This window comes from Sorex fumeus, unplaced genomic scaffold (assembly GCF_029834395.1).
Source record: "Sorex fumeus unplaced genomic scaffold, SorFum_2.1 ptg000047l, whole genome shotgun sequence".
Taxonomy (NCBI): Eukaryota; Metazoa; Chordata; class Mammalia; order Eulipotyphla; family Soricidae; genus Sorex; species Sorex fumeus.
This window is the reverse complement of record NW_026606104.1, coordinates 41,286,329-41,314,182: the sequence shown is the minus strand read 5'-3', so window position 1 is coordinate 41,314,182 and position 27,854 is coordinate 41,286,329. Positions and strand designations below refer to the sequence as shown.

General features: G+C 39.4%; 1 protein-coding gene across 1 annotated transcript in view; it reads right to left on the bottom strand.

Annotated features, from left to right (window-relative positions):
- CLIC4 (chloride intracellular channel 4) overlaps positions 1-27,854 on the bottom strand; it is a 66,784-nt gene that overhangs the window by 16,005 nt on the left and 22,925 nt on the right. Inside the window, exons 2-3 of the mRNA XM_056123391.1 lie at positions 6,302-6,411; positions 2,567-2,692 (exon numbers count right to left, since the gene is read on the bottom strand). Of these exons, the coding sequence (XP_055979366.1) occupies positions 2,567-2,692; positions 6,302-6,411 (236 nt within the window). The remainder of the gene's footprint in view (positions 1-2,566; positions 2,693-6,301; positions 6,412-27,854) is intronic.

The following is a 27,854-nucleotide window of genomic DNA, read 5'->3' as shown; positions in this document are numbered from 1 at the left end:
GAAAATTCATCACAAGTTTTACCTTGTGGGGTTGGAGCGATAGCACAGCAGGTAAGGCGTTTGCCTTGCACGTGGCCAACCCTGGTTCGATCCCCAGCATCCTATATGGTCCCCTGAGCACCGCCAGGAGTAATTCCTAAGTGTAGAGAGAGCCAGGAGTATCCTTGTGCATTGCCAGGTGTGACCCAAATAGCAAAAAAAAAACAAAAACAAATCTAAACACAAATTTGACCTTGCCCCTTCTTGAAAGGAGTCACTGAATTAAACTCAGGGTCAAGTAAACTGTCTTTGATTTTTTTTCTTTCCCTTCTTCTAAGCTCCAGCTAGCCTTCAATTTGGTGCTGACTAAAGTACAATTACAGACTTACATTCTAGCTCTTTTATAGAAACCAAACAACAAAATGAGGAACAGAAAGAGACTACACAAAACATAGGTTTTTGAAGTCATGTAAACCTGGTTATGAAAATTAAGCATTCCTGCTTTGCCACCATTAATTGTGAAACCTTGGACAAATTATTTGGATTACTCACCTTCAATTTCTTCATCAAGTCTTTGAAAGGATTAACTGAAATAATCCACAAAGCCCAGTACACTGCACATAATTGCTAGTTAATAAAAGCAATGGCATTTGCAACATCAAAAATAATCTCTTCGACCTAAAGTGAAATTTTAAAACCTTTTTTAGAAACTCTCCCTTTTTTCTTGGGTTGGTTGGGGGTGGAGGGGAAGGCGGCGATGGAGAGGCTAGGTTGGGGCCATACCCAGAGATGCTCAGGGGTTACTCCTGGCTCTGCACTCAGAAACTATTTCCTACGGTGCTCAGGACTCTATGAGATACTGGTGACTAAACCCAGGTCAGCCACATGGCAAGGAAAGCTCCCTATACCTGTACTATCTCTCCAGCCCTAGAAACTCTATTTGAAATATAAAAATAAAAACAAGGAAAACAGGCCGAAAGAGAATTAAACCTTCCGTAACAGAAACAAACTTTAAATTATTAAAACTAAAAGAAAAGACTATCATCTATATGAATAAATATACCGAAGCAAAGTGGAGCTAAAATTTCTCTATGATATAAAAATCAATAGAGACTACAGCCAGAGGTAGAACACTCACCTTGCATGCAGTCAACCTAAATTCAATCCCAGGACCACATGGTCCCCTGAGCCCTGCCATAGTGGTCCCTAATGCAATATATATGGGCTAGAGAGATAATACAGGGGTCATACATTGCTTGCATAAAGGAGGTCCAGGTTTGATCTCCAGCACTACACAGTTGTCTGGGAACCCCAAGAAGCAACCTCCAAGAACAGAGCCCTAAGTAACACTGTGTGGTTGAACTCCCCATGCCTCCCTCGAAAAAATAAGAAAAAAACCTTTCCTGATTTCATTTTCTTTCTCACACTGTAACACCTCTTCATCCATATTTAACTATACTTTCTGATAACAAAGTCTTATTCACTACTGCAACCACAGGGTTTTGTTTTCAGTAAACTACTTACTGAATATTAAATAATTGCTTTATAACTGTAACCCAATAATGTCATTCCTGGGATGTTTATCTGGATACAGAGCATACTAGTCAAGTTAGCTAACAAGAGAGGCATGGACCAGAAGCATTTTCACTTTCAGCATAATAGAACTAGAAAATCTAAAAGAAACCAATAGTTTTAAACCTATTGCAGTACGGTATAAAATTGCATAGTTGCAAACTAGGAAATAGGACAGCATACCTATTATTGGAGCATATAATGTAGCTATTACTCCTTAGCTGTAATGCACATTATAGGAAGAAGTTGAGTAATATAAAACTAAACCCAAGAACAAGACATAACAAACTAAAACACCTCCAGGAAATAGAGAAATGAAAATTGGATCATAGGGAAACATTCTAAAAAACCAATTTTCTTGGGAAGTAGCTTTAGAAAGTTACCTTTAAAATCCCTAGCAGTACTATACTACTGAGTAGATATTCTAGCTGATCCCATTTAAACTTTTCTTTCCTCATTTCTTCACCTCCCAAAACTTGTATTTGGGACTCGTATCCCTCAAATAGTCTATTACACATGCCACAAACCCATTTGTACCATCCATATACTCTATTGCTTAGTCACAATCATACCTTTCTTTAGTATGTCTTAGTGGTTTTAGCTGGAAACCATTTCTGACATCCGTGTAACATTTATTAAAATGAATGGAGAGAAAGAAGCCAATCATTTTGGCTTAATTTTTATGTGAAAGGGTTGGAGCGATAGCACAGTGGGTAGGGCGCTTGCCTTGCTCGCAGCCAACCTGGGCCGACCTGGGTTTGATTCCTCCATCCCTCTCAGAGAGTCCGGCAAGCTACCGAGAGTATCGTGCCCGCACAGCAAAGCCTGGCAAGCTACCCGTAACGTATTCAATATGCCAAAAGCAGTAACAAGTCTCACAATGGAGATGTTACCGGTGCAAATAGATGAACAATGGGAGGACAGTGATTTTATGTGAACAGAAAAATAAAGCTTTTAAGAGATGGCAGTATTTCCATCTATATTTTCTTTTTTCTTTTTTTCCTTTGATACTCACTTGGGAGGGCATAAGACTTCTTCAAGAAATTCTTCAATCTTATTTACATCCGTTTTGACTTCATTGTTGAAAGTTATAAATGGTGGGTGGGTCCCTGGAGCCAAGTTCTGCAAGTCTGCAGGCTTCCTGTTAAGCAAAATAGTGGTCAAAATATGCTCATTTAAAAAATTTTAACCAAGAAGACAAGAATACATTACATTTTGAGTGGTCGTAAATAGGATAACAGACAATAGTAGTTTTTCCACTAAATATAACAGCTACAATAGTACTCTAAGAAAATCTCCCCAAAGCATACTTTGTGAATATATAATTAAAAGTTTTATTTTAATGAAAAGAAAAAGATCACTCTCACTCCAAATTTAACTGAGGAGCTCATGAAAAATGGTAGGAAAGAGTGAGGCAGGAGAGTTAGGGAAATAAATTTCTTGTAGGCCAGGATTGAGCTCAGCAGTAGAGCATATTGTTTGTGTGTAAAATGCCCTGGGTTTGATCCCTGGTATCTGTCCCCTAAAAAGAGACTAATTCCAGTCTCCAGAGGAGTAACAGTGTAACAGGTTAGTTGTCTGCCTTTCAAATGTGTAACACCAATCTGAAGAATTAGAGGACAAAGCTAAATTAAACAACAACAAAACAATCAGCCAAAAGCAAAATTCGGGGCAATCTAGAGTCAACCAGATTAGATTTTTACCAATCAACAATTGGATGGAGAAGCCATATGTTTGAGTTAGATGGAACTGCTGTGGATTAGGAAAAATGTTAAGAGTCAATGCTTATATAACATGGTGCTCTTGCTCAAATGGATATTGACAGAAATTTAAATGTAGTCTGGGTCCTGGCACCTTTTTTTAAATTTGAAAATTCTCTAATACAATTGCAGCAAGAACCAAAAATTAGGTTTAGAATTAAGGCTGCAATGGCAGGCACACAACGGGAGACTGTTTTGAGCCTCTCAAGGGTATATGAATACCACCAGCATAGTGATTAACTCCAACTGAGCGTCAAAAAGAAAGTGTTACATGTGGTAGCAGAGCCAGGAATTGATGTCTTTTCACAGAAAGAAATGTCATGTAACAATCATTTTTTCAAAGCTTAGAGTGGGTTTCTAAATGGTTCTCAGGAGAGTTCTACTGCTCTCCATGGATTTGTTCTAAAATCAGTACTTTTCACAAAGGAATTATGCAATTATCAGAGAAAGCAAGAAAATAAGGATTATGAAATTGGCATTTGTTCACAGCTTTTTAAAAGTTCTATTTAAAGCTTTTGTATTAAGAATATATTATGAGAGGTACTTTTTACTTCAAGATATTCTGTTCTTCATTAACCTTGGTTTGTTTGTGTGTGTGTGTGTGTGTGTGTGTGTGTGTGTGGACAAAGAGGTTTTGGGCCACATCTAGTGGTGCTCAGGGCTTACTCCAGGCTCAGTGCTTAAGGATCACTCCTGGAGGGAGTCCAGGTCCCATATGTGGTGTTGGGTGTAAACCCAGGTCAGCCATGTACAAGACAGTTGCCTTAACCCCTATATTAACTCTCCTGTGTAACATTTATTTTGTACTGAATTTTTAATAGAGCCAATATTCAGACTTCTGGATTAACTTCTCTTTGAAATCTTATAAGACTACTCACTAAAAAAAAGGTTTTTAATAAAAAAAAAAGACTGCAAGCATTTACAAGTATGTAAAATCACTGGAAAGGTCTGGAAGAACAAAGAGCAAACCTAAATGCAACAATCTCTATGAGGGAAAGCCAATTACTAGGGGATGAGGATGGAGGAAATTTGTTATGTACAACTTATATACTTTTAATTACCCTTAAAAAGCATTTGTTAACATGTACTGCAGACGTAAGAAAACTAAAAATATATATATTCCAATTTTTAGTGTTCTCTCCAGTTGATTTTAAGTAAAGCTCGAGGAATATAATTTTTGAGAGATAATTTTCTCATTAGAAGGCTAGGCCCTAAATTTTTCATCTTACTTTTTATCTGGCACTTCTTACAAATAGGACACATTTACCTTTAAACATAAATCTTCAAACATTAAGGAACTTATAGAAGAGCAATTTCTTTAAAACTTTGTGAATATAGAGTGAAATGAAGAATTTTAAAATAGTCATTATGCATTCCTTTTCTGAACCAGATTCCCATCACTTATGGCACTATTACTGCTGTGTAATACAATCAAGCACTGTACTGAGCTGTTCAAAGGTTTCTCTGAAACAGGGCGTCAACTCACTTTCACTAAGCCAAAAACGGACATTGAGGAATGCATGTATTTTAAGACATTGTAAGGGTGTGTGCCTGGTGGCATGGTCTATTTTTAGAAGTTTAATAGGGGAACTCTGAATGTATTCAGGGAGGAAAAAAACTGTAATGAGTGATAGCTACATATTTAAATTTGTTTTTACAACAGCTCTGCCCAACATAACATAGGAATGCTTCCATAAGAACTTGTCTGTTTTTTATTTTTTGTTACAGCCTGGCCATGCTTGGGGAACCATGTGGTGCCAGGGATCAAACCTGGGTTGGCAATATGCAATGCACTCTAACACCTGTAACTTATTCTTTCCAACCCTTAGAGGAGTAGTTTTGACTATTAACTATTCTCCACGGTTTATCTCCACATTCACATACATGACTTCCTAGAGTACTTCTTGGCATGTTTTCAATAAATACATTTTTAAGTTTGCAACCTCTCAAATAAGCACACTAGCAGTAAAGAACAAATTTTAAGTACGCTAATTTAAAACTAGAGGTGAGAATACAGCTGACAGATAACTCTTATGTGATATCACGTAGCATAACATAAATAACCTTACCATCAAGCAACGTGATGTCCATATTTACTACTGAACACTGTTCATGTCTTAGCTGCTTAAAACTATGTTGTTAAAAAAAAAACTATGTTGTAGCATTTGGGTCAAAAGGAAAACATTTTCATTGACAAATCCTTGATTTCATGTTGGCATATAAAATAGTTCTTTAACTTTGGTATAAAAAGGAAAACAAAAAATTAAGTATGAATAATCTTAGACTGGCTTGCTAAGGAAATAGTCCTTGACTAAAAAATGACTCTTTTTGTAATAATTAAATGAACCAAACATGACAAAGTTTTTATTATACAAAATTCCTGAAAAGTTAATTAAATGAAATAGACCACAGCAGTTTTCAGCCTCCTAAAATCCCATTCCTCTCTAATCAAGTTCCAGATTATGGAGTCCAATTATTTAGCATATGAGACTAAGAAATTATCTGTCTAGAAAATTTCTTATAGTTTCATGTTTAACTATGGGATCAGAGGTAGGTAGTACAGCAGTTAAGGATACTTGCCTTATATGTGGCTGACCCAAGTTCAATACCCAGCACTGCATACGGCCCCCCAGAACAGGAGTGATCCCTCAGCACAAAGCCAGGAGAAAGCTCTGAGAACCATCAGGTGTGATCCCCCCAAAAAACAAAACATAGTCCCATATTTAACTAGAAAATCAAGTTTCACTGTATCCACACTACAACTGAGATAATGGTGCTCTCTTAAAATTTCAGGTAAGGTGAGTTTGTTTTTTTTAAGAAGAATGAATGGCTACATGCAATTGACATTATGATATTCATGACGCTGAAGTTAAATTTGTACATAAATAAGCTGAAGTTTCACACAATGCATTTCCTTTAGAAAACAAAGGAATGAGAAAAGATCATGAAGAATTTATTTAAGTGATCCTAAAGAGCAAAACAAGTCTTACCTTTTCAGATCAACAGTTGTAACACTGAAAACAACTCCTTTGAGCCAAAGGATCATGAAAAGCCTCTGGGAAAAGGGACAGTTTCCTATGCTTTCACCATCACTGCCAGCCTAGAAAACAAAATAAACATTAAAAAACATGGTCAAGTTGAGAGTACTTATAAAGATGAAGCTTTTTCTGAATTATAATCAAGAGTGTAAAATAATGGGAAAAAGTTGCACTGTTAAGGGTGGAAACACAACTTTTAAATATTTTCCTGTTTTATTTATGTCTGTCTTCTTTAAAAGAGCCAGTCAATTCTAAAAAACTAGAAACTGAGCTCCCATTTGACCCAGCAATACCACTCCTGGGAATATATCCCGGAGAGGCAAAAAAAAAAGTATAGTCGAAATGACATCTGCACTTGTATTTTCATTGCTGCACTGTTCACAATAGCCAAAATCTAGAAAAAAAACCCGAGTGCCCAAGAACAGATGACTGATTAAAGAAACTTTGGTACATCTACACAATGGAATACTATGCAGCTGTTAGAAATGATGAAGTCATGAAATTTACAAACAAGTGGTACTACATGGAAAGTATCATGCTAAGAGAAATGAGTCAGAAAAAGAGGGACAGACATAGAAAGACTACTCTAATCTGGGGAATATAAAGTAACAGAAGGGGAGACGAACACCCAAGAATAGTATAAGTACCAGGAGGTCTGCTCCATGGCTTGGAAGCCGGCAGCACATGCTGGGGGAAAAGGCAGCTAAGACAGAGAAGGGAACGCCAAGTAAAGGGTGTTTGGAGGACTCGCCCAGGATGTGAGATGCGTGCTGAAAGTAGACTATAGACCGAACACGATGGCCACTCAGTACCTCTATTGCAAACCACAACACCCTAAAGGAAAGACAGAGCAAAAGGGAATGCCCTGCCACAGAGGTGGGGCAGGGTGGGGGGATGGGGATGGGAAGGCCACTAGGTTTATTGGTGGTGGAGAGTGGGCACTGGTGGAGGGATGGGTACTTGATCATTGTATAACTGAAACCCAAGCACGGAAGTTTGTAAGTCTACAACTGTACCTCATGGTGTTTCATTAATTAAAAAAATAAATTAAATAAAAGAGCCAGTCAAGTACATAGGTGCCCAAAAATATTTTCTGCAATGATATAAATTATATTACTACTAACCATCTGTGACATATATATGAAATTACTTTAAAAAGTGGCCAGTTTGGGGCTGGAGCAATAGCACAGTGGGTAGAGCGTTTGCCTTGCATGCGGCCGACCCAGGTTCGATTCCCAGCATCCCATATGGTCCCCTGAGCACCACCAGGAGTGACTCCTGAGTGTAGAACCAGGAGTCAGCCCTGAGCACCGCCAGGAGTGATTCCTGAGTGCAGAACCAGGAGTCAGCCCTGAGCATCGCCAGGTGCCAGGTGTGACCCAAAAAGCAAAAAAAAAAAAAAAAAAGTGGCCAGTTTGATCAAACTTGAATTCTTTATTTTGTTTACCTTTAATTAATGTGAATTTAAATAGCTACATGGCATTAATGGTTACCAAACGGGACTAATATGGCCTAATAATCCCCAACCAGATATATGTATCCTTGTCTTAGGACAAAGACAAAGTCACCTATGGGGTTTATAAAACATTCTCATTCTATAAGGCAACATAAAAAATGGACTCCTTCAAACATATATGTTCTTTTAATTCTGTTAAACACACTAAACATATTGTAGATAAGTCCCTTGTTCAATAGCATTATTTTTCCACGAAAAGTCTGAAAAGTAATAAATAATTCTCAGGTGGAAAAAAAGGGAATCTTGGATATATGCATGTCTCCAAAGAGTTCAATAATTACCAACAACCTCACTCCCATTTTTAAAAATATTCATTATAAAAAGGCCCATGTCCTGTTTTACATGTTACTTAGAGTGCAAGAAAATAACAAAAGCTAGCCATATAATAAGCTACTTGTAATCATAATGAATGAAGCTGCTGACTTCCTTGAGTTCAATGATGAAGTAGAACTTTCCTAAATATCAAAGTGGCCCAAGTATTTAATTCCATCAAGTCTGTGCCAGATTTTAAAAGAAGGGAGAGTGAAGAAAAACCCCAGATGGAAGTAGAGAGCAGCACGCTAGAATAGAAAAGCTTTCCAGGGGGCAGCACTGCACCTCTTTACCATGTATGTGATCATAAAGACTGTAGAGTCAAAAATAACTTTCAACAAATCACCCAACGATGCTACTAAAGAACTGCTCATTATCTTCAAGGAATCTCAGAAACTCAGAAGCCATTTCAGAAAAAGGCTGTATTATGTATTAGTGAAGTCATTAATTCTTTTTTTTTTCTTGCTCTTTGGGTCACACCCAGCAATGCTCAGGGGTTACTCCTGGTTCTGCACTCAGGAATTACTTCTGGCAGTGCTTTGGGGGACCATATGGGATGCTGGAGATCGAACCCAGGTTGGCCGCGTGCAAGGCAAACGCCCTACCCGCTGTGCCCTACTCCGGCCCTGAAGTCATTAATTCTTACATGAACAGGAATCTTGGGGGGTAAGGCAAAAATTGAGTTACCTGATTTGGGACCAAAGAGAAAGTACTGTGGGCAAGAATCCTGTCTGCATGCAGCCAAGCCAGGTTCAATCCCTGGCATTTCATATGGTCCCCTGAGCCTGCCATGAGTGACTGCTAAGTACAGAGCCAGGGGTAAGCCCAAAAAACCCAAATAAATAAATAGATAAACAAATAAGGATATCTAGGTTTTATGGTAAGTCTGATATGAAAGAATTCCTGAGACTGAAGGTCATGGAAATTTCATTTCAGGTATAGGTCCCCAAGATGATGACAGGGTAAAAGCTGGCCATACCAAGAAACTCTGGTACGAACAGGCAGAATTCCTTCTTCAGAGACAAGGAAGTTTACAGGAAAAAGTTGTCCTCTACCCACCGCTGCCTTTTTGATCATCCAAATACAATATGGAACATCAATACTATAGAAGTTTTACAGGTAAAAACATTGTTTGAGTCTGGGCCAGAAATATAGTACAGGAGTTAAGGTACCTTCTTTCTTGACCCAGTTCAATCCCAGCACCACAAGGTTTCCTCCAAGACTGCCAGGGAAGTCCCTAAGGCAATAGAATTGGAAGCTGCCCCTGAGCACTGTGGTCCCAGAACACCCCTTCAAAACATTTTTACAAATTGCCTTTCTATATAGTTTGAGAATTAATATTCTACACAGAGTTGTGGGGCTTATTTGTGTGTAATTGGTGGTGGGGTAGGGATGGGGATGGGCCACACCTGATAATGCTCAGGGGTTGCTACAGGTGGTGCGTAAAAGAATATGTAGTGCCATGGATAAATCCAGGCTTCCTGCACAAAAGCTTGCACTCAGCCACGTTAAGCCGTTTCTAGCCCCTAGGTTGTAGAGTCAGATACCTATTTTTTTTATCATCATTGTTGTTTTGATTTATTCCACCCCTGGTTTTAACATGCTTAACAGTAAAAGTATAAATACAAGAACAAGTATACCAAGTTTGAGAACTGCTTAAAAAAGGTTAAGTTTGGTAGATAAGAAGTCTGACTCAAGGCCTTCGTTACAGCGTTTAATCTATACAGTTAATTATAATTTCCCAAGCTGTCAGAGCTGTGCTAAAATAATTAAATTGGTTTTTAAAAAAGATGTTTTAAAGACACTGCCTAAAGGCTCTTGGAAGAACATTAAACTAAAGGCATCTTGGAGATATACTGTGGCAGGCTGCAGATCAAAACCACAATTCCCTCCAATAGTCTGTAGAGCCACCCTGAGGACAGACAAGACAGCCTGGGAACATGGACTGCTTTCTTAAACTGGTCACAATGCAAAATATTTTGTTTTCAGAGCTGACCATCCCCTTGTCTACAATTTTCTAGGAAACTACCAAGCTACTCCTCTTTGAGATGGATCAGAAATTTTACACATCTCATCTCACTCGTCTATCAAACTCATGACAATTCAATTTCGCACTGCCATGTGCAAAATTTACCAACATTTTAATAGTTGGTAAATTAATAGTGTTAGAAATAGTGTTAGAAAGTGTTAGAAAATTGGAAACTACTAACTGATATTTCATAAAGAATAGGGAAATATGTTAAAAATTCAGATTTTTAGAAGTTGAATTCAAAAATTTCTTCCTTTGGGCCGTAGAGATAGTATAGTAGGTAGGGTGCTGGCCTTGTATGCAGCCAATTTGGGTTTCACACTTGCCACAGCATACGGTCTCATGAGCAGAGAATCAAAAATAAAACCTGAGCACTGCTGGGTGTGCTCCCTGGCCACCCTCCCCCAAAATAATAATTTTTCTTTTAATCCAAGTTATACTAGTAAAATTCCATTTCAACAAAGTTAAAGGAACTTTAGTTTGAAGAATGTTGAATGCAATCTACTGGTGCAAATGACAAAGGAGAGTATTATTGGGCTGGGGATGTGGTTGGGGTAGTGTACCCTGCAGGTGTAAGGACAGGGGCTTAATTCCTGTCACTGGTCCCCACACACCCAAAAGAGAGAGACAGAGACAAAGAGGGAGAGAGGGAGAAGGTCTTATGGCAAAGTTACTGCTAGAAGTAGTAAAGCACAGATGGGTATGGTTTATACAGCGCGCACACACCACACCCCCACCCCCGCCCCTGAAAAAAGTAATACAATTGAACAACAGCATCTAAAAAATGTGCACTTAAACTTCTTCACTGCATCAAACAGTAATATGTAGTCAGTCTAGGCGGGGAGAGAGAGGACAGAAGGTAAGGCACATGTCTTGCATTAGGTGCTTTGGCAACAAACCTGGTTCAAACCTTGGCACTCCTGAACATAGCCAGGAACAGCCTCTGAGCAACACTGAATATGGTCCAAATACCCAAAAATAAATAAAAACTGAAACACTACAGAAACTGAGTTTCCCCATCCCTGCACCTTTTGCCATTGAGTTGATTATCCTCTAGAATGTGTTTTTCTAAATATACTGTTTTTTCTTTTTAAAAAAATCTGACTGGGGCCTAGAAGGCAGGGTGAAGGCACCTGCTTGCCTAGCACATAGCTGATCCCAGTTCAATCCCCAATGCCGCATGTGGTCCCCAAGGACTACCAGGAGTGACCCCTAGGCAGTATCAAAATTAAGCCCAAGCAACACCAGGTATGACCCAAAAAACAAAAGGGAAAAAAAATCACGGGTGTAGCGCAGCATTAGAACCTCAATGTGTGACATCTTGAGCTCAAGCCTGCCATTACAAATGCAAAGTTCTGGGTGTAAGCCTTGCACTCACTGGGCCCTCAATTCATCTGTGGCACTACATCGACCCCTCAAGCACTACTAGGAAAAACTCCCAAGTACACAGTTGGGGAGACGACTCTGAGCACAGACAGGTGTAGCCCAACAAAACAAAACAAAAAATCCTGTGAACAACTAGTATGAATAGCTTCAAACAAATTTTTAAAAAAATTGCACACCTCAGCAAAGAATAGTGGAGAAACAGAAATTTAAAAACTGAAAAATGTAACTGAAATAAAAAGCTCAGAAGATGGGCTCAACAGTCAATTGGAGGAAACAGAAGGAGAAAAGTAATGTACAACCACTGAAACTACCAAATCTATACCACAGCAAAAACAAACTGAAAATTTAATACCTCTTATCATTTCATATTCTGGTGTCATCTTTAAGTTCAGTGATCCTTATCTCATTGACTAGGGGGGAAACTTTTATTGAATCCTTTTTTTGGTCTGTGCCTGTTGGGTGTTCTGAAGTTGGTGGGTTCTATAGTTTCAAGTCTGAGATGTATGAAGCAATTAAAATTTAAAAATTAACCAGTCCCATCTTTCAGAAGCAGAATCTAAGAACTATTAAATTTTCAAATGAGGGTCCAGGGTTTTTATTACAGGTGTTAAGGTGCTTGCCTTACATTCCACCAACCCAAGTTCAAATCTCTGGCACCACACACAGTCCAAAAAGCACCACCAGAGGTGACTCCTCAGCCTAGAGCCAGGAATAGCCCCTGAGCACCACAAAGCACAGCCCCAAACCAAATTAATAATAATCACAAAATAAAAGCAAAAGAAATAAGATATGGATATATGTTAGAATCTGAACTTTGAAAATTATGCTAAATGAACAGAGTCAGTCACCAAAGTCACAAATGTGATCCCACTTATGTCTAAAACAGGCAAATGCATAGAGACAGAAAGTAGCCCAGCAGCTACCTGGAGATTGAGGGTAGGGAGAAAGGACAAGAGGGCTGGTGGAGGCCTGCTGGTAAGTACAGGGTTTCTCTTAGGAGTATTAAAAAAATATTCAAGAATGACTCTGGTGATGGTTGCAAACTCTATCGTTATACTAAAAACAACGGCACTACATGCACTTCAAATAGGTGAAGTATATGATATAAAAATTGTATCTCAATAGAGCTGTTTTAAAAATACATAGATGAGGGCCAGATAAATAGAACAGCTTGTAGGGCACTTGCCTTGCACTGTCTGACCCAGATTTGAACCCCAGTACCCCACAAGGTCCCCTGAACCTGCCAGGAGTAAGCCTTGAATCCATGGCTTTGGGGTATAGCCCCAAAATCAAAAATAAAACACAGAGGCATAGATTACAAGTATAAATATACACACATTGGGCAACACTTTACTGTGGAACACATGATTTTTAAATTATGAATCCACATTACAAGAAGATGAATATATATATAATGTTTTAATATTATAAATAAAAAAAAAACCTTAAATAAACCAGTGACTCGAGGAAAAAATACCATTTCCAAGTAAAGAATGAGCCTGAACATTCATTTCAGTTTTGTTTTTATGAAAAGGGTAGTTTTTGTCTTATTTGCTATCTGGGGTTCTTCACACACTCACTATTTATCATACTACTCCCTCCAGACCTCTTTTGTAATTCTTGCATTGCCTAACACCAGTATTTCAACAGAAACTGCTGGATTAACTCCTACACTGCAGAACAGGGTTCAACAGTAGATGCCATAAATATTTTAATGTTTTACTAAGCTAAGGTTAAGGAATTGCTCACTTAGAAAACTCAGATTAATCAGTTTTTAAAATAGTCAGAATAGTCAGAATTTAAATCATCCAAGAAGAACTTTAACTTCATTCCTCTCTATTTTTCTGTTTATGGGACTAGGGATAAGAGATAATGATGACATGGGGAAGAAAAGAGAAGCTGGGATCTAAGGGTAAGAATGGACCACTAACCATTAAATCATTTCCCTTGACACTATTTCTAGCGAATGTGTAGACAATATGTCATCAAAAAAAATGCACTGAAAGATTTTAAGGCCCATTTATCTTTTGTGTGCCCAAATTAACTGTCTGGATACATAAATGGCTTGTTTTGATATAGATTAAATTAAAAGTCACAGAACAACTAAATAAATGGACAAAGTTCCCTGGCCTCTATTTCTTTAGGAGTTTTGGTAGAACCATGGTATATGCGGGAATTAATAAGATTTTTAATCAGATCTGGAGGCTAAAAATTAATAAGATTTTTAATCAGGGCTGGAGCGATAGCACAGCGGGTAGGGCGTTCGCCTTACACGCGGCCAACATGGCCGACCCGAGTTCGATTCCTCCGCCCCTCTTGGAGAGCCCTGCAAGCTACTGAGAGTATTCGATATGCCAGACACAGTAACAACAAAGTCTCCAATGGAGACGTTACTGGGCCCGCTCGAGCAAATCGACGATCAACGGGAGGGCCTTTACCTTTACCTTACCTTAATCAGATCTACCTGAATTTGAACTGTGACTTCACTATCTACCTATCTGCTGTGCAATTTTCAGTAAATTACTTAAAACTGTAAACTTGACTTCCTACAACACAATTTTATGGGAATCAAAAAATTTAGGGCACACACAGTTCCTGGCAATACATGGTAAGAGTTTTGTAAATGTTACCTGACTTCAGGCACACAACTCAAGTCCTAACAATAGGTTCTTCAGCTCAAGTGCTTAGTTATTAAACTCCTACATTATTCTTTCAGGAAATGAGAAGTAAAACAAATCTAAGTATCTTCTACATAATGTTCTTCTAAATGACATATTATGATCCCATGCTTTAAGAAAAATAGCAAATGTGAAGTTCTAATTCTCAGTCTGCAAATGAAACAGAATTACACTGATCTATATTCTCAGTCAAGATAATATTTTTTTGAATGTCAAAAAAAAAATCTCTGGTCATGCAAAGAATGTATCACTGCTTCCTGGCCACAATTATATCATAAACTTAATTAATAAAGTCAAAGAAAATATAATAGAAGAATGACCATATCACAAATTCTGCCAATATTAGACAGTTGATAACAGGATATGGAAAAGACTTCAGTTGCTACCACTTTCTTCAGGATAACCAACTCACAAAGTCTACCTTACAATTAAGTGTCTGTACAATTATAGAGAGGAATTGTTAGTTTGAAACTACATGGGGAGACCCAACTACTAGGCTCGGAGGGAACTCCAGACAGAACTGTTCAAGAACTCACATGAAGCAGACTGATGATGCAGATCAGCAGTACGGCACTTGCCTTGCATTTGCCCCGTGTCCCCCATTTCCACCAAAAAAAAATAAGAATCAATTCAACAGTTTACACAGAGGGTGAGAAAGTAACAGGGGCTATGCATGCAGCCAAACCTGGCTCCATCCCTGTTCCATGGTCCTGAGCACTAACAAGTGCGACCCCTTTATTCCTAAGCAAGAGTCGGGAGGAGGCTCCAAGCACTGAAGGGTGTGGCCCAATAATAAAAAGAATTCATATGGAACATTTCTTTGCCTCATTGAAAAAGAATTCTCTACTCTCCCAAAGCAAGTTCCTGACATGTACTAACCTAGTTAATCTTTATATACTCTCTCTGAGGAGAGGATGGTGGTTAAGAGTCAGACTGCTGACAACTCCACCAGTTCCTAGCTATGACTTTGAAAAATCAATTTAGTCTCTCTGGGTCTATTTTCCTCTTTAATAAAAAAATAAAGGGGGGGCTGTAATGATTGTTGGGGAGAAGTGAATGAATACATTAAAAGGCTTGGAACAGGATACTGCTTAACCAGGTAATAGGGAAGGTATTATTTATCATAAGCCCTTTCATACTCTTGGATATTTGCACTATGGACATGACTCTGATTCAAAAATTTCTGAAAGCAAAAACCTTCCTATCCTAACCATATGAAGATTAAATAAACCACAGGTTATAGAGCGAATGTGAAAGAGTTCTGAAGATGAAAATATCTATATAACAGAAGCAGCATTCTCAAATCTCAGGATACATAAAACTCCAGAAGGAAGTGGGTTTAAAATAACCAAAAATAAATAAATAAATAAAATTACCAGTTCTCACCTCCAGAAACTCCGATTCGGTACGCCTGTTGATGGTATCCAGGAATCTGACTTGTTTTATTTTTGGGGGGTTATACCCTACTGTATTCCGGCCTACTTCTAGCTCTGCACTCCAGCTCACTCCTGAAAGCACTCAGGGAACCATATACTGTGCCAGGACTGAACCAAGACCACCTGTGTGCAAGGCAAGTGCCTAATCCACTACACTATTATTCCCAGCTCTGGAATCTGAATATTTTAAGTAGCACTGCACTGTAGCACTGTCCTCCCGTTGTTCATCAATTTTCTCAAGCAGGCACCAGTAATGTCTCCATTGTGAGACTTGTTGTTACTGTTTTTGGCATATCGAATATGCCATGGGGAACATGCCAGGCTCTGCTGTGCAGGCGGGATACTCTTGGTTGCTTGCCGGGCTCTCCAAGAGGGACAGCCGCATGCAAGGCAAACGCCCTACCCACTGTGCTATCGTTCCAGCCCAAACATTTTAAGTCTTCAAGAAATTCAAATTCTAATGCATCTAGTCAGCAAGCCATACTTTAGTAAAATGACATAGAAAGTATGCCCCCCCCCCAAAAAAAAACAGAAAAGAAGTGTACTCCATGGTTAAACTTTTAATTTCCTGGGATGCCTTTTGGACTCTGCTCTTTGCAGGCTAACAACCTGATCACTGTTAGTCAAATCTGGTAAATAACTGTCTCCTCCCACAGTTTAATGCCACCCTACTTGCAAGACTTAAACCAAACACCCTAAAGTCCCTTAAAAGCCTAGACAACGGCATTCAAGAACATTTTTATTTTACACAAATTACAAAGGAGAGACAATTCTCTTTTAAAAAGTGAAAACAGGGGCCGGAGTGATAGCACATCGGGTAGGGCATTTGCCTTGCACACTGCTGACCTGGGTTCGATCCCCGGCATCCCAAACGGTTCCCCAAGCACCGCCAGGAGTAATTCCTGAGTGCAGAGCCAGGAATAACCCCTGAGCATCGCTGGGTGTGACCCAAAAAAGCAAAAAAAAGAAAAAAAGTAAAAACAATATAATTAATCTGACTTGATTTAGGACCAATAATAAAAAAATAGTTAACAATTATGGTGATCCAGAGATCAAATTCTTAATGGTATGAAATACAGTATTGGAGCAATTAAATTTTCCATCACTGTACTGTACTTATCAGGAGGAAGGAAAAAGAAACAAAGATTCTTGACTTATAAAATAGACTAGATTTTCCACTTAGAAGCCACTTTCACTCTCTGGGTCTTGGTTTTCTAGTCTGAACAGGGGAAGTTAAGGAAGGTGGAGAGTGACCTATTGAAGCAGATGTAACTATAATGTTGTTACAGAAGTCATATGCCTAATCTTTAGGAAATATACACTTAGGCATTTAAGGGAAAAGGACTACAATACATGCAACTTACTGGAGAAGGACCAAACAATAAAGCAAATGCATGCAGTAAAATGTTAAAAGATAAACTTGATTCTATTCTTGTATCTTGTCTGTAACTAAACTGTAGCTCACTTTTATCATACTATAATCTCTAGGGGCAGATAAAAATCAGTTTTTCAGAATTAAATATATATTCACCTATCAACCATGTGAGAAACTACACTACATACTGGAGGCTCCAGCAATGAACAAATAAATGAATAGTTCTGCCTTTTTATTACGTGTGGTCTGTAAAATAAAATCTTAATAATTTAAAATTTGCAAACACATTATAATCAAAATCTCAGGGGCAGAACCTGAGAGACTGAACAGCAGGTAGAGTGTTCGCCTTGCACGTGTGGATCCAGATTCAATCCCATATGGTCCCCACTGAGTGCAGAGTCAGAAGTAACCCCTCAACACCGCTGGGTGTGGTCCCAAAACAAAAACAAATAAAAAAATCTCTGGGATTAAAGCATCTGCCGAGGACAAAAACCAGTTAACCAGTTCAATTCTTGGCACAACGTATAGTCCCCCAAGCACATACCTCATAGAATTATCTTTTTTCAATAATATTTGTTGAGATACATGTTTGTTTTCAATAGTGTTTTACAAAGTTATTCATAATAGAGTTGTTTTAGGCATAAAATGTTCCAACAACAATCCCACCACCAATTTCCCTTTTCCTCCACCAATGTCCCAGGTTCCCTCCCAACCCAGAATTCCCCCTTGTAAGAAATCTGATAACTTTGTTTCATATTATGTGGCCCAATAAAACCTAAAGGAATGGCCAACAGAATTATCAGAAAATTAATCAACAAGGGGCTGGAGCAATAGAACAGCAGGTAGGGTGTTTGCCTTGCAAACAGCCGACCCAGGTTCAATTCCCAGCATCCCATATGATCTCCAGAGCACTGCCAGGGGTGATTCCTGAGTGCAGAGCCAGGAGTAACCCCTGTGGATCGCTGGGTGTGACCCAAAAAAAAAAAAAAAGAAAAAAATCAATGAAAATCCATTTGTGATGATTACTGCTATATGTTTTTAATCTTTCTTAACAGAGTACAGGATAACCATTTGCACCATTAGAGAGTGCCATACTCAATGCCACATGATGGGAAGTTTCTCCTCCTTTAAAGGAGCTCTTTTAATGCTTCTTGCAAAACTGGTTTCAGGGCTATGAATTCCCTAAGCTGTTGCCTATCCATGAAGCACTGTATAGTTCCCCATGAAGCACTGTATAGTTCCTTGAAATCTAAATGGTAATCTAGATAGATTAGAGCATTGCTGGTCTTCCGCCCCAGCGAGGCCAAGAGATGCCCCCTATGAGCGGCTCTCCAGCACGGCCATGGCCTGAGAGGCACACGAACCTAATTTGGAGCCCAGTAGCTTTAGGCAGAAATGTGAATGGACTATGCATTGAACTATGCCCCCGTGCTCCCCTGGGAGGGAAGGGGTGTCTGTCTCTTCCACCTCTCCCTGCCAACACGGTCTTATTGGACAGCCAGGTATGAGCCGGAGGTGAAGGAGCAACTGTAACCTCAAGGAATGGGGGGTGGAACCGGCACGTCCTTTCTGCCCCACCAAGGCCGAGAGAGTTTGTCCCCCAAGAGCGGCTCCAGCACGGCCATGGCCCCAGAGGCACACAAACCAATCTTGTAACTATACGGCTTTTGGCAGAAATCCCCCCAGACTTAACTAGTAAAATATCAGAAATCCAAAATCGCTATTGCCTCCATGCAACACCATATGGTCTTCATAACCAGCAATAGAAAAAAAAAATTATTTCACAATGCCTTTTCAGCATGTCTGATTGTTGGAAAAATTCCAAATAATAATGGTGCATCTTTTGTCAAAATAATGAATGTAATCAAAGTAGAGAGAGAGTTAAGTGGAAATCACCTGCCTCACAGGCATTGGGAGAGGTGGGATGGGGGTATATTAGGGTTCTTGGTGGTAGAAAATATGCACTGGTGAAGGGATGGGTGTTTGATCATTGTATGACCAAGACTTAAACCTGAAAGCTTTGTAACTTTTTTCACGGTGATTCAACAAATAAATTAATTTTAAAAAACGTATTGCTGGTGGTGTTCATTTCGTAGAGTGTTTATACTATGTCACTGTCACTGTCCTCCCGTTGTTCATCGATTTGCTCGAGCGGGCCCAGTAACGTCTCCATCGTGAGACTTTGTTGTTACTGTGTTTGGCATATCGAATACACCATGGGTAGCTTGCCTGGCTCTGCCGTGGGGGCGAGATACTCTCAGTAGCTTGCCGGGCTCTCCGAGAGGGGCGGAGGAATTGAACTCGGGTTGGCCATGTTGGCTGCATGCAAGGCGAACATCCTTCCATATTCTTCTGGTTCTGGCTCTTATCTCTCTCATCTTATAGATCTGCCATTTATCTTACAGGCTTTCCTTTGTATACAAGCTCCTTTTTAAATCTTGCTACATTCAATATTCTGTCTCTATCTTTAGATCTTGTCATTTTGAGTATAATGTGTCTTGGAATTTTCCTAATTGAGTCTATTTCTCTGAAACCCTTCAGGTACAAATCCCAAATCTTGGATCTCGGTGCCTGTAATCCTCAACTCTGGGAAATCCTTATTGATGAGTTATTTAACTCTGTTTCTTCCTCACATTTGCCTTCCTGTTTTTCAGGGACTACAATGATTCTGATATTGTTCCTCTTAAACTCATCCCATAGTTCTCTGGAATGCTGTTCATTTCTTTTCAGACTTTTGTTGTCCACCATCTATTGCTTTTAGAAGTTTCCTCCACCTCTTCTTGGAGGCCCTTGATCCGTTGCTTGATTTCTGTTATTCTGCTATTCAGAGCTCCTACTGACTTTTAAATAACCTACCATGTTCTTCATTTTCATCGTTTTTAAGTATAGCAGTTTTTTCATTTACACTCATACTTTGTTTTGTTGATTACCTGTGATATCATTTTTTTTAACTTATTGAACATCCTTTTCATAGTGTCACTAAAGACACTGTCTAAGGATTACTAGTGTTGTTTATGTCTTTAGTGATGTTTTTGCTCATTGAGCTTGGTGGGCTTGGTGGGCTTCTACATGTTTTCCCCATTTAGTTTTCTGGTGTTCCTTCTGTGCTGGGGGTGTCTTTGTAGACTATACAAATACAAATACTATATAGTCTTTGTAGACTATACTTTGTAGACAAAACACCTACTTTGCATATCACCCATGGAAGATAATGAGGGCTTAAGCTGAAGATTGCTCTCTGTATTCTCTGGGATGGTGGAGCAGCAAGCAGAGGTTGGGAAGGAGTTACAATGTGGGCCCTTACTATGGCACAGGTCAGGTGTGGAGGCTGGTCAGATTCACCTGGAGTAGGCCCAGTGATTACTACCCAAAGGCAAGCCTCACCTGAGATGATGGTACAACAAGCAGAAGGTCTCTCATTCATAGACTATCTTATAGAATATCTCTTCCCTCTGATCAAGGTCTATGTATGTATTTCAACATTCAGCACATATACACTAAAGACCTATATCCGAAGGACTGTAGCTAGCCCTAGGGAAACAACTATGAACAGAGACTTTAGATTTGACCTCATGAGGCCTATGAGATAGTTCAGGATCAAGGGCATGGCTTATAGCACTCAGAGAATTGCTGTGTACAGCACTGGAGAGCGCTGAACTGTCTGGAATCATTAGCCAAGTATCACCATGAGAGGCCCCCAGGGCCCCTTGAACACTGGAAAGTAGGGGAATAAAAGAGGATTTGACCTTATGAAACTGAGATTTTGTAAAGAAAAAGATAAATACATCAAGTTAAAAATTATAAATTGCACTAAGTGCCTAAAGAGAAATAAAGTACTAGGAGAGGACAAAGAGCACCTACTTTAGATAAGATGGTCATGAGAGATCTCTCAGAACAAGAAACCAGCCATGCAGAAAGTGATTAAGGGACAAAACAGTGATATTGGCAGAGGCTTGATCATTAAAGAATTTCTAGACTAAAGTAAGGAATTTAGAAGTTACAGGGAAAATAACTTATCGATTCATTTAACAAATATTCATCAAATACTTTCTGTATGGAAAGAAATTATTTGTTTTTGGTTTTGGTTTTTTGCTTTTTGGGTCACATCTGGCAGTGCACAGGGTTACTCCTGGTTCTGTACTCAGGAATTACTCCTGGCGGTGCTGGGAATCGAACCCAGGTCAGCCCCATGCAAGGCAAACGCCCTACCAACTGTGCTATTGCTTCAGCCCCTAGAAAGAAATTATTTAACACAACAGTGAACAGCAAGGACTGTGGATGCAGACTGACTGTGTGATATATGGGTTTTTCTATGGAACCATCTGTGTGACAATGAGCACATTACTACTTCACTTAATCACTTAACTTCCCGTTAGTCGTCGATTTGCTCGAGCGGGCGCCAGTAACGTCTCCATTTGTCCCTGTCGCGTGCTAGTGTAGCCCAATGGCATCTCTTCGCTCCGGGAACATGGAGGGCCTCAAACCGATCGTTCATGACCTTGACAAAGAAGTCTGACCATCTGGTAGGTGGGCGGCCACGCGGTCTCTTGACATCCCGTGGAATCCAATCAGTAACAGCTCTAGTCCAACGGTCGTCTTTAAATCTCATTACGTGACCAGCCCATCTGATTTTCGACACCTTGGCAAATGAGACAGCGTCCCTGATCCTTGATCGTCGACGGATGTCAGAACTCCGGATTCGTTCTCTCATTTGAGTGAAACGTGATATTCCAAGCAGAGCTCTTTCTATTCTTCTTTGGGAGACCTGAATGGCGTTCTCATCTTGTTTGCGAAGGGCCCAGGTCTCTGAGGCATATGTTAATGCAGGAAGAACAGTGGAATCAAAGAGATGTGCCCGGAGCCGGAGGTTCTTCGTCCTCTTAGCTATTTCTTCGACGTTCTTGAAGGCGTTCCAAGCCGCTCTCTTCCTCCTGCGCAGCTCGGGTGCCAGGTCATTTGTCATGTTGACCTCTCGACCTAGGTACACATAGCTGTTGCATTCGGAGATGGTCGTTCCATTGAGAGCGAATGGGGCGTCAGGAACAAGGCTGTTTCTCATAAACATTGTCTTCGTAAGATTCAGCTGTAGTCCTACCTTTCCACACTCACGGTCAAAGTCGGCCAGCATTTGTGCCGCTTGGCTGATGTTTGGTGTTATTACTACAAATATGTAAAATGGAGAATAACATCTAGTTCACAGAAATCTTAATAAATTAGTGAGTTATAATATGAAATATGAAATCTCTTATAATACTGCCCAGATATGGTAAATGCTCAGCAACAAAGTAAATGTCAAGTAGAGAATATCCCTGACTTCATGGAATTTCATGGAACTTGGGATAGAGTGTGTACTGGGGACAGAGAAGGGGATGATGGGATATCCTTGAAGGGTTCTGGTATGCAGTGACATGAGGGTAGAAGCAAGTTTATACTTTAAAACAATACATAAAACTTGCTACCAGAGCTGGAGAAGACAGTAAAGGAAGTGAGACACTTGCCTTGCATGCAGTCACTTCTGTGAGATCCTGTCCTATCCACAGCACCACAACTGATCTCCTAAGACTCGCCAGAATAACCCCTGCTCACCAAAGGCTGTGCTCCCACCCTCATACCCCCAAAAAACAAACTTGTGGCCAGAGAGAGTACAGGAGGCAAAACACCTACTTTGCATGTAGCTGACAGTAGTTCAATCCCCAGAACTACAAATGGTCCCCCATGTTCTGCTAGGAGTAATTTTGAGAGGGAGGAAGGGAGGAAGGGAGGGAGGGAAGGAGGAAGGAAGGGAGGGAGGGAGGGAGGGAGGGAGGAAGGAAGGGAGGGAGGGAGGGAGGGAGGAAGGAAGGAAGGAAGGAAGGAAGGAAGGAAGGAAGGAAGGAAATGACTCCTACTGTTTTGAGGGATGAGAGTAAGTCAAGGGGGAGGAGCAGGTCCCATCCCCAGCAGCACATGGTCTTTCCCTCCTACCCTACCCATCACAGATCTTAAAGCCCCTGAACACCAAATGGGAGTGACCCCAAAACAAAAAAGTGGGAGTGAGGATGTGCCTACACTTAGCTGCAAGAGAGAATGGCAAATCCCAGGCCTGAAAAATAGATCCCTGGCACCCAATATGGTCCTCAGTCAAGCCGGGAAATGATAGAAGTAAGTTCTGAGCCTGCCGGGTGTGGCCAAAACACAAAAAGGGAAAAAGAAAGACATATTGCTTTAAAGATAACCACAGAGCTATAATCTTAGCTTGAAAATTATTCTCTTGACTGGAAAACTACATACCAAAATTAACAATATTTTCTTTAGGACACCTTGGGGAAAACAGCAGGATGACTAACTTCTTCTCTGGAAGGAATTAAGAAAATATTGACACATGATATATAATCTTATTCCTGTCCCTAACTGCTGACAAAATATTAAACTACTTCTACATGACTGAGTTTCTTTTGAAGTCCTCTTCTGAATGCCTGAAAAAATACTAAATGCATAGTAATCACTCAAAATCTAATAGTTGAGGAGACTGACAAAACAGTACAGCAGGTAAGGTGTTTGCCTTGCATGTGGGCTGACCAGAGTTCAATCCACAGCACTCCATATGGTTCCCCGAACAACTCCAGGAGTGATCCCTGAATGCAGAGCAAGGAATAAGCCGGAGCACTATGGATGTGACCCCTGTCCCCCCCCCACACACACACATTTACTAGCTGAAATAATACAGGGAATTAGTACTTTCACTTTCTATTACATCCTTGAACTGCATACGCAGACTATCAGTGCTAAAGTCAAATCTGTAATATCACATCATTTGTTTAAAGTGTCAGATATGCAATATTAAAACTTTTCATCTAAGAAAAGAACCATAAACAGAATTTTTTCTAGAATGTGCAGTTATTCACCAAAGGCCTAAAATGGAAAGAATAAGGTCTATTATCTCTTTAGAACAAATTATAAATTAGAACAAATTATAAATCATAAAATTTTAAATACTGAATGAGAAGGCTAGAGCGATAGTACAGAAGATAGGGTGTTTGCCTTGCACACAGCCAACCCAGTTTCAATCCCCAGCACCCTATATGGACCCTGAGTCCATCCAGAATGACCAGTAAATGCAAAGTCGGACATAAGTTCTGAGCACTGCCAGATGTGGCCCCCAAAGAAAGAAGTAAAGAAGGAAGGAAGAAAGGCAGGCATATATGCAGGCAAGCAAGCAAGCTAAATGAGAGCCCAAAGAGTAGCTCAAAAAACTGAGCAGTGTTCTGCATGAGCAAGGTCCAGGTCTGATCATGGCAATACATGGTCCAGTAAGCACTGCCAGGTGTAGCACCAAATACAAGAAACAAAAGATCTAATGAAGAGAGAGTTAAATAACAATAATAACAATTAAATATAACTTAAAAAAAAAGATTACCAAAAATGTAAATCTCTTCTTTTGGGTCATACCCCGTAAGTGCTACTCCTGGCAGTTTGAGAAGTCAAACCAGGGTCAGTGACATGCAGGGCAGGCATCTTGTGCCATCTATCTCTTTCTGGCCCAAAAGTATAACATCTGTTCCTGTCTTGGATAGATAAATCAGTCCTGATTTTTCTCACTGCTAGAATCAACTAGAGGGCGGGAGAGAACGTAGGGCACTTGTCTTGCACACAGGTTGATATAGGTTCAAATTCTGGGACTGTAAACAGTCCACAAACCCACCAGAAAGAATCCCTAGGCACAGAGTCAAGATTGTAGCATATAAACAAAATCAAAATCAACTAGGGTAAATGAAAATGCCATCTTACCTTGCAAAAAGAACAGCTAAAATTTAATTTACTCTTGGTAGCTTGCCAGGCTCTCCAAGAGGAACAGCGCAATTGAACTCGAGTCTGCCATATGCAAGGCAAACGCTCTACTTGCTGTGCTATCAGTCCAGCTCAGTCTCATAATATAAACACAAATATAAAACTGTTTTCCTCCCATGTAAGAAAACTGAAATGTAAAGAAAAGGTAACAGAGGTAATAGAGCTAAAGAGTGCTAAGACTGATAGTATGGATGAACCACAATTGTTATATTTTCTAGCATTCACACTTTAAAAAGCTAAAAGATTCTAGGGACGGAGCTAGAGAATAGCAGGTAGGAAGCCTGCTTTGCACTCCGACTAACTCTGGTTCAATTCCCAACACCTCTTTGGTCCCCTGAGCCCCTCCGGTGTGATCCCTTAATGCAAATCAGGAGTAATCCTGAGCACCACGGGTGTGTCCACAAAAAAAAAGTTAAAAGATTAATCAAATATATTGAAAGTGTTATATATATTATTTTAACATATAACCAACAGTTATATGTATTACAGTCTTCTTTGTACTTGTCTTTAAAATCTTTGAAATCTGCCATATATTTAAAGTATATCTCAATCCAAAGAGGGTCCAGTTGACACCTACATATGCTTCAGAGGAAAAGCCTCTGAATAACCAAAACCAATGTCACCAAGACCGAGTAATAAACGGTCATGTACCTAATTCATCAAATTCAATACACAAACACTCAGAAATTATTCAGTTTTTTGTTTTGTTTTGTTTTGTTTTGTTTTTTATTCTCCCAAGTAGTGTTCAGGAGACCTGGGGGCCCCGACTGGCTGCTTGGGCCATACACTGACTGCTAGGGATTACTTAGGCCACTCAGGTGGAGCTCAGGGAACTCCAGGACTATACCCAATCATTCATGAGGTGCCACACAGAATCAGAGTCAGTCGTGTGCAAGGTATGAATCTACTTAATCCCTGTACTCTCTGTCCAGCATAATTTATTGTTTCTGGTTTACCAAACCACAAAATATTACAGTATAAAACTAAAGGAAATATGGTATGTATCAGTAGAGCTAATTTTGTGAAGGGAAATAAAAAATACAACACCACCCCCCCTTACCCGCAAGCACGCACGCGCGCACACACCCACATGAATGAAATCAGAGGGAGAAGGACAAAAATTCGATCTAATTTGTCTGTGGTATACAGAGACAAAACAAGGGAATACACCTACTGAACAATGACAAACTTTGATCTTGATTATAAAACTCAGATTACCAAGCAATTGAGCAAGGGGTGGGGGAAGAATGAGAAGACCAGGGGTGTCACATGGACAATGATGAAGAGCTGTGGGCACTTTGATGGTGGTTGAGTGCGTAACTTTGCATATCAATACCAGAAATTTCAACACTTTTATAACCATGTTACTTAAAACTGTAATACACAGGGCTGGAGAGATAGCACAGGGCTTAAGGTGCAAGCAGTCAAAACTGGTTTGATCGACGTTTACAGATCTCCTGAGCACTACGAGAAGTAATCCCTAGCACTGCCATATATGATCCCAAAACCCAAGAACAAAAATCAAACAAAAAGATAAATGAAATAAAATTATAGAATCAGGAAAATAATACTAAAGAAAAGTTTAAGAACAGATGTTTCAAAAACCCACGCATATACGCACACATAAAAGAAGATACCAGCTTGAAAAACTTAACTCCTGAAGTTCTTTAGGAGAAAATGTAAACAGTCTTACCTTAAGAGCTCTGAAGGTCATTGCTGCATCACTGAATATGTATTCAAAAATGCTGGCATTATAGCACTTTGTGTCTCTGAGGTGAAGGCCATCAAACTCAAAGCATCAAAGGCATGTACTCTACCACTGAACACAAGGCTAAGTCCTAAATTAAGCAATTGAAGAATTAAGAAAGCTTGAACATACTGGGGGAATGGGACTACACCCTGTAGTATGAAAGGCTGATCCCTGGCTCTGTTCTCACGTATCATTCCTGATAGTGCTAGGGAGAATCTTAAGTGCTGCAGGGTATTGAACCTAAGTGGGCTGCATGCAAGACAAGCCAATGTTTTTCATTCTGAGTTTCAGAAGAAGAGGGAAGAGAAATATAAAGTCACCTATATAATTAGAAATTTAAAAACCAAAGAAAAGAAAAAAATTTAAGTCACTAAAAAAATACAACTGCATAAAAAGGAATGATTTTCATGAAAGCTTAATTCTCATCAGAAAGAAAAATTAAATTTTTATTACAAATTATAGGAAGGGAGAGAAGGAGGAAGATAAATATGGAATAACATCTCAAAAGTGCTGAAATAAAACAAAGAAATAGCTCAAAATTCAGCAAGAATTCTTTAAAGAATGTAAGTAAAATGGAGGCATTTTTTCAGTTTAAAAACTAAGTAAATGTTTGATAAATAAATATTTCAGTAATATGGAAAACTAATGTACTATAGTGACACATGATTCTTATTTAATAAAAAAGAAGTATGTGCCCTTTGCAATTATCCTCACACCAAATATATCTCAAACTTTTTCCTGGAACCCTCTTTCTTTTAATATCTTCTAACCAAAGATAAATGCTCTAAAGGCCAGGGTCTAGTTCTGTTTATCAGCAAAAAACAAATACTTTGGGGGAGGGGATCAGTCAGTAGAATGCTTATGCAAGTTAAAATCTAGCAGCCCTCCTTCGTTTAGAGGAGTTAAAAAATACACACACTATAGTATAAACTATATTCAGAATCATACGCATGAAAGAATACAACAACAAAAATACTTCTCTTCCTCCACCTATGTATATAGCAGCTACCTAACTTTAAGTGGATGAGAGCTATTTCCCTTTAGCCAAAAAATATTCAGACCAAGTAAGCAATTTTACCTAGAAATTACAAGAATTCAGCAATTGAGAAAAAAATTCAAATTTCTATTTAAAAAAAAATCTAAATTCTCCATAAAGCTTCTTGTTGTTTTGTATTGTATTGTATTTGGGCAGCACC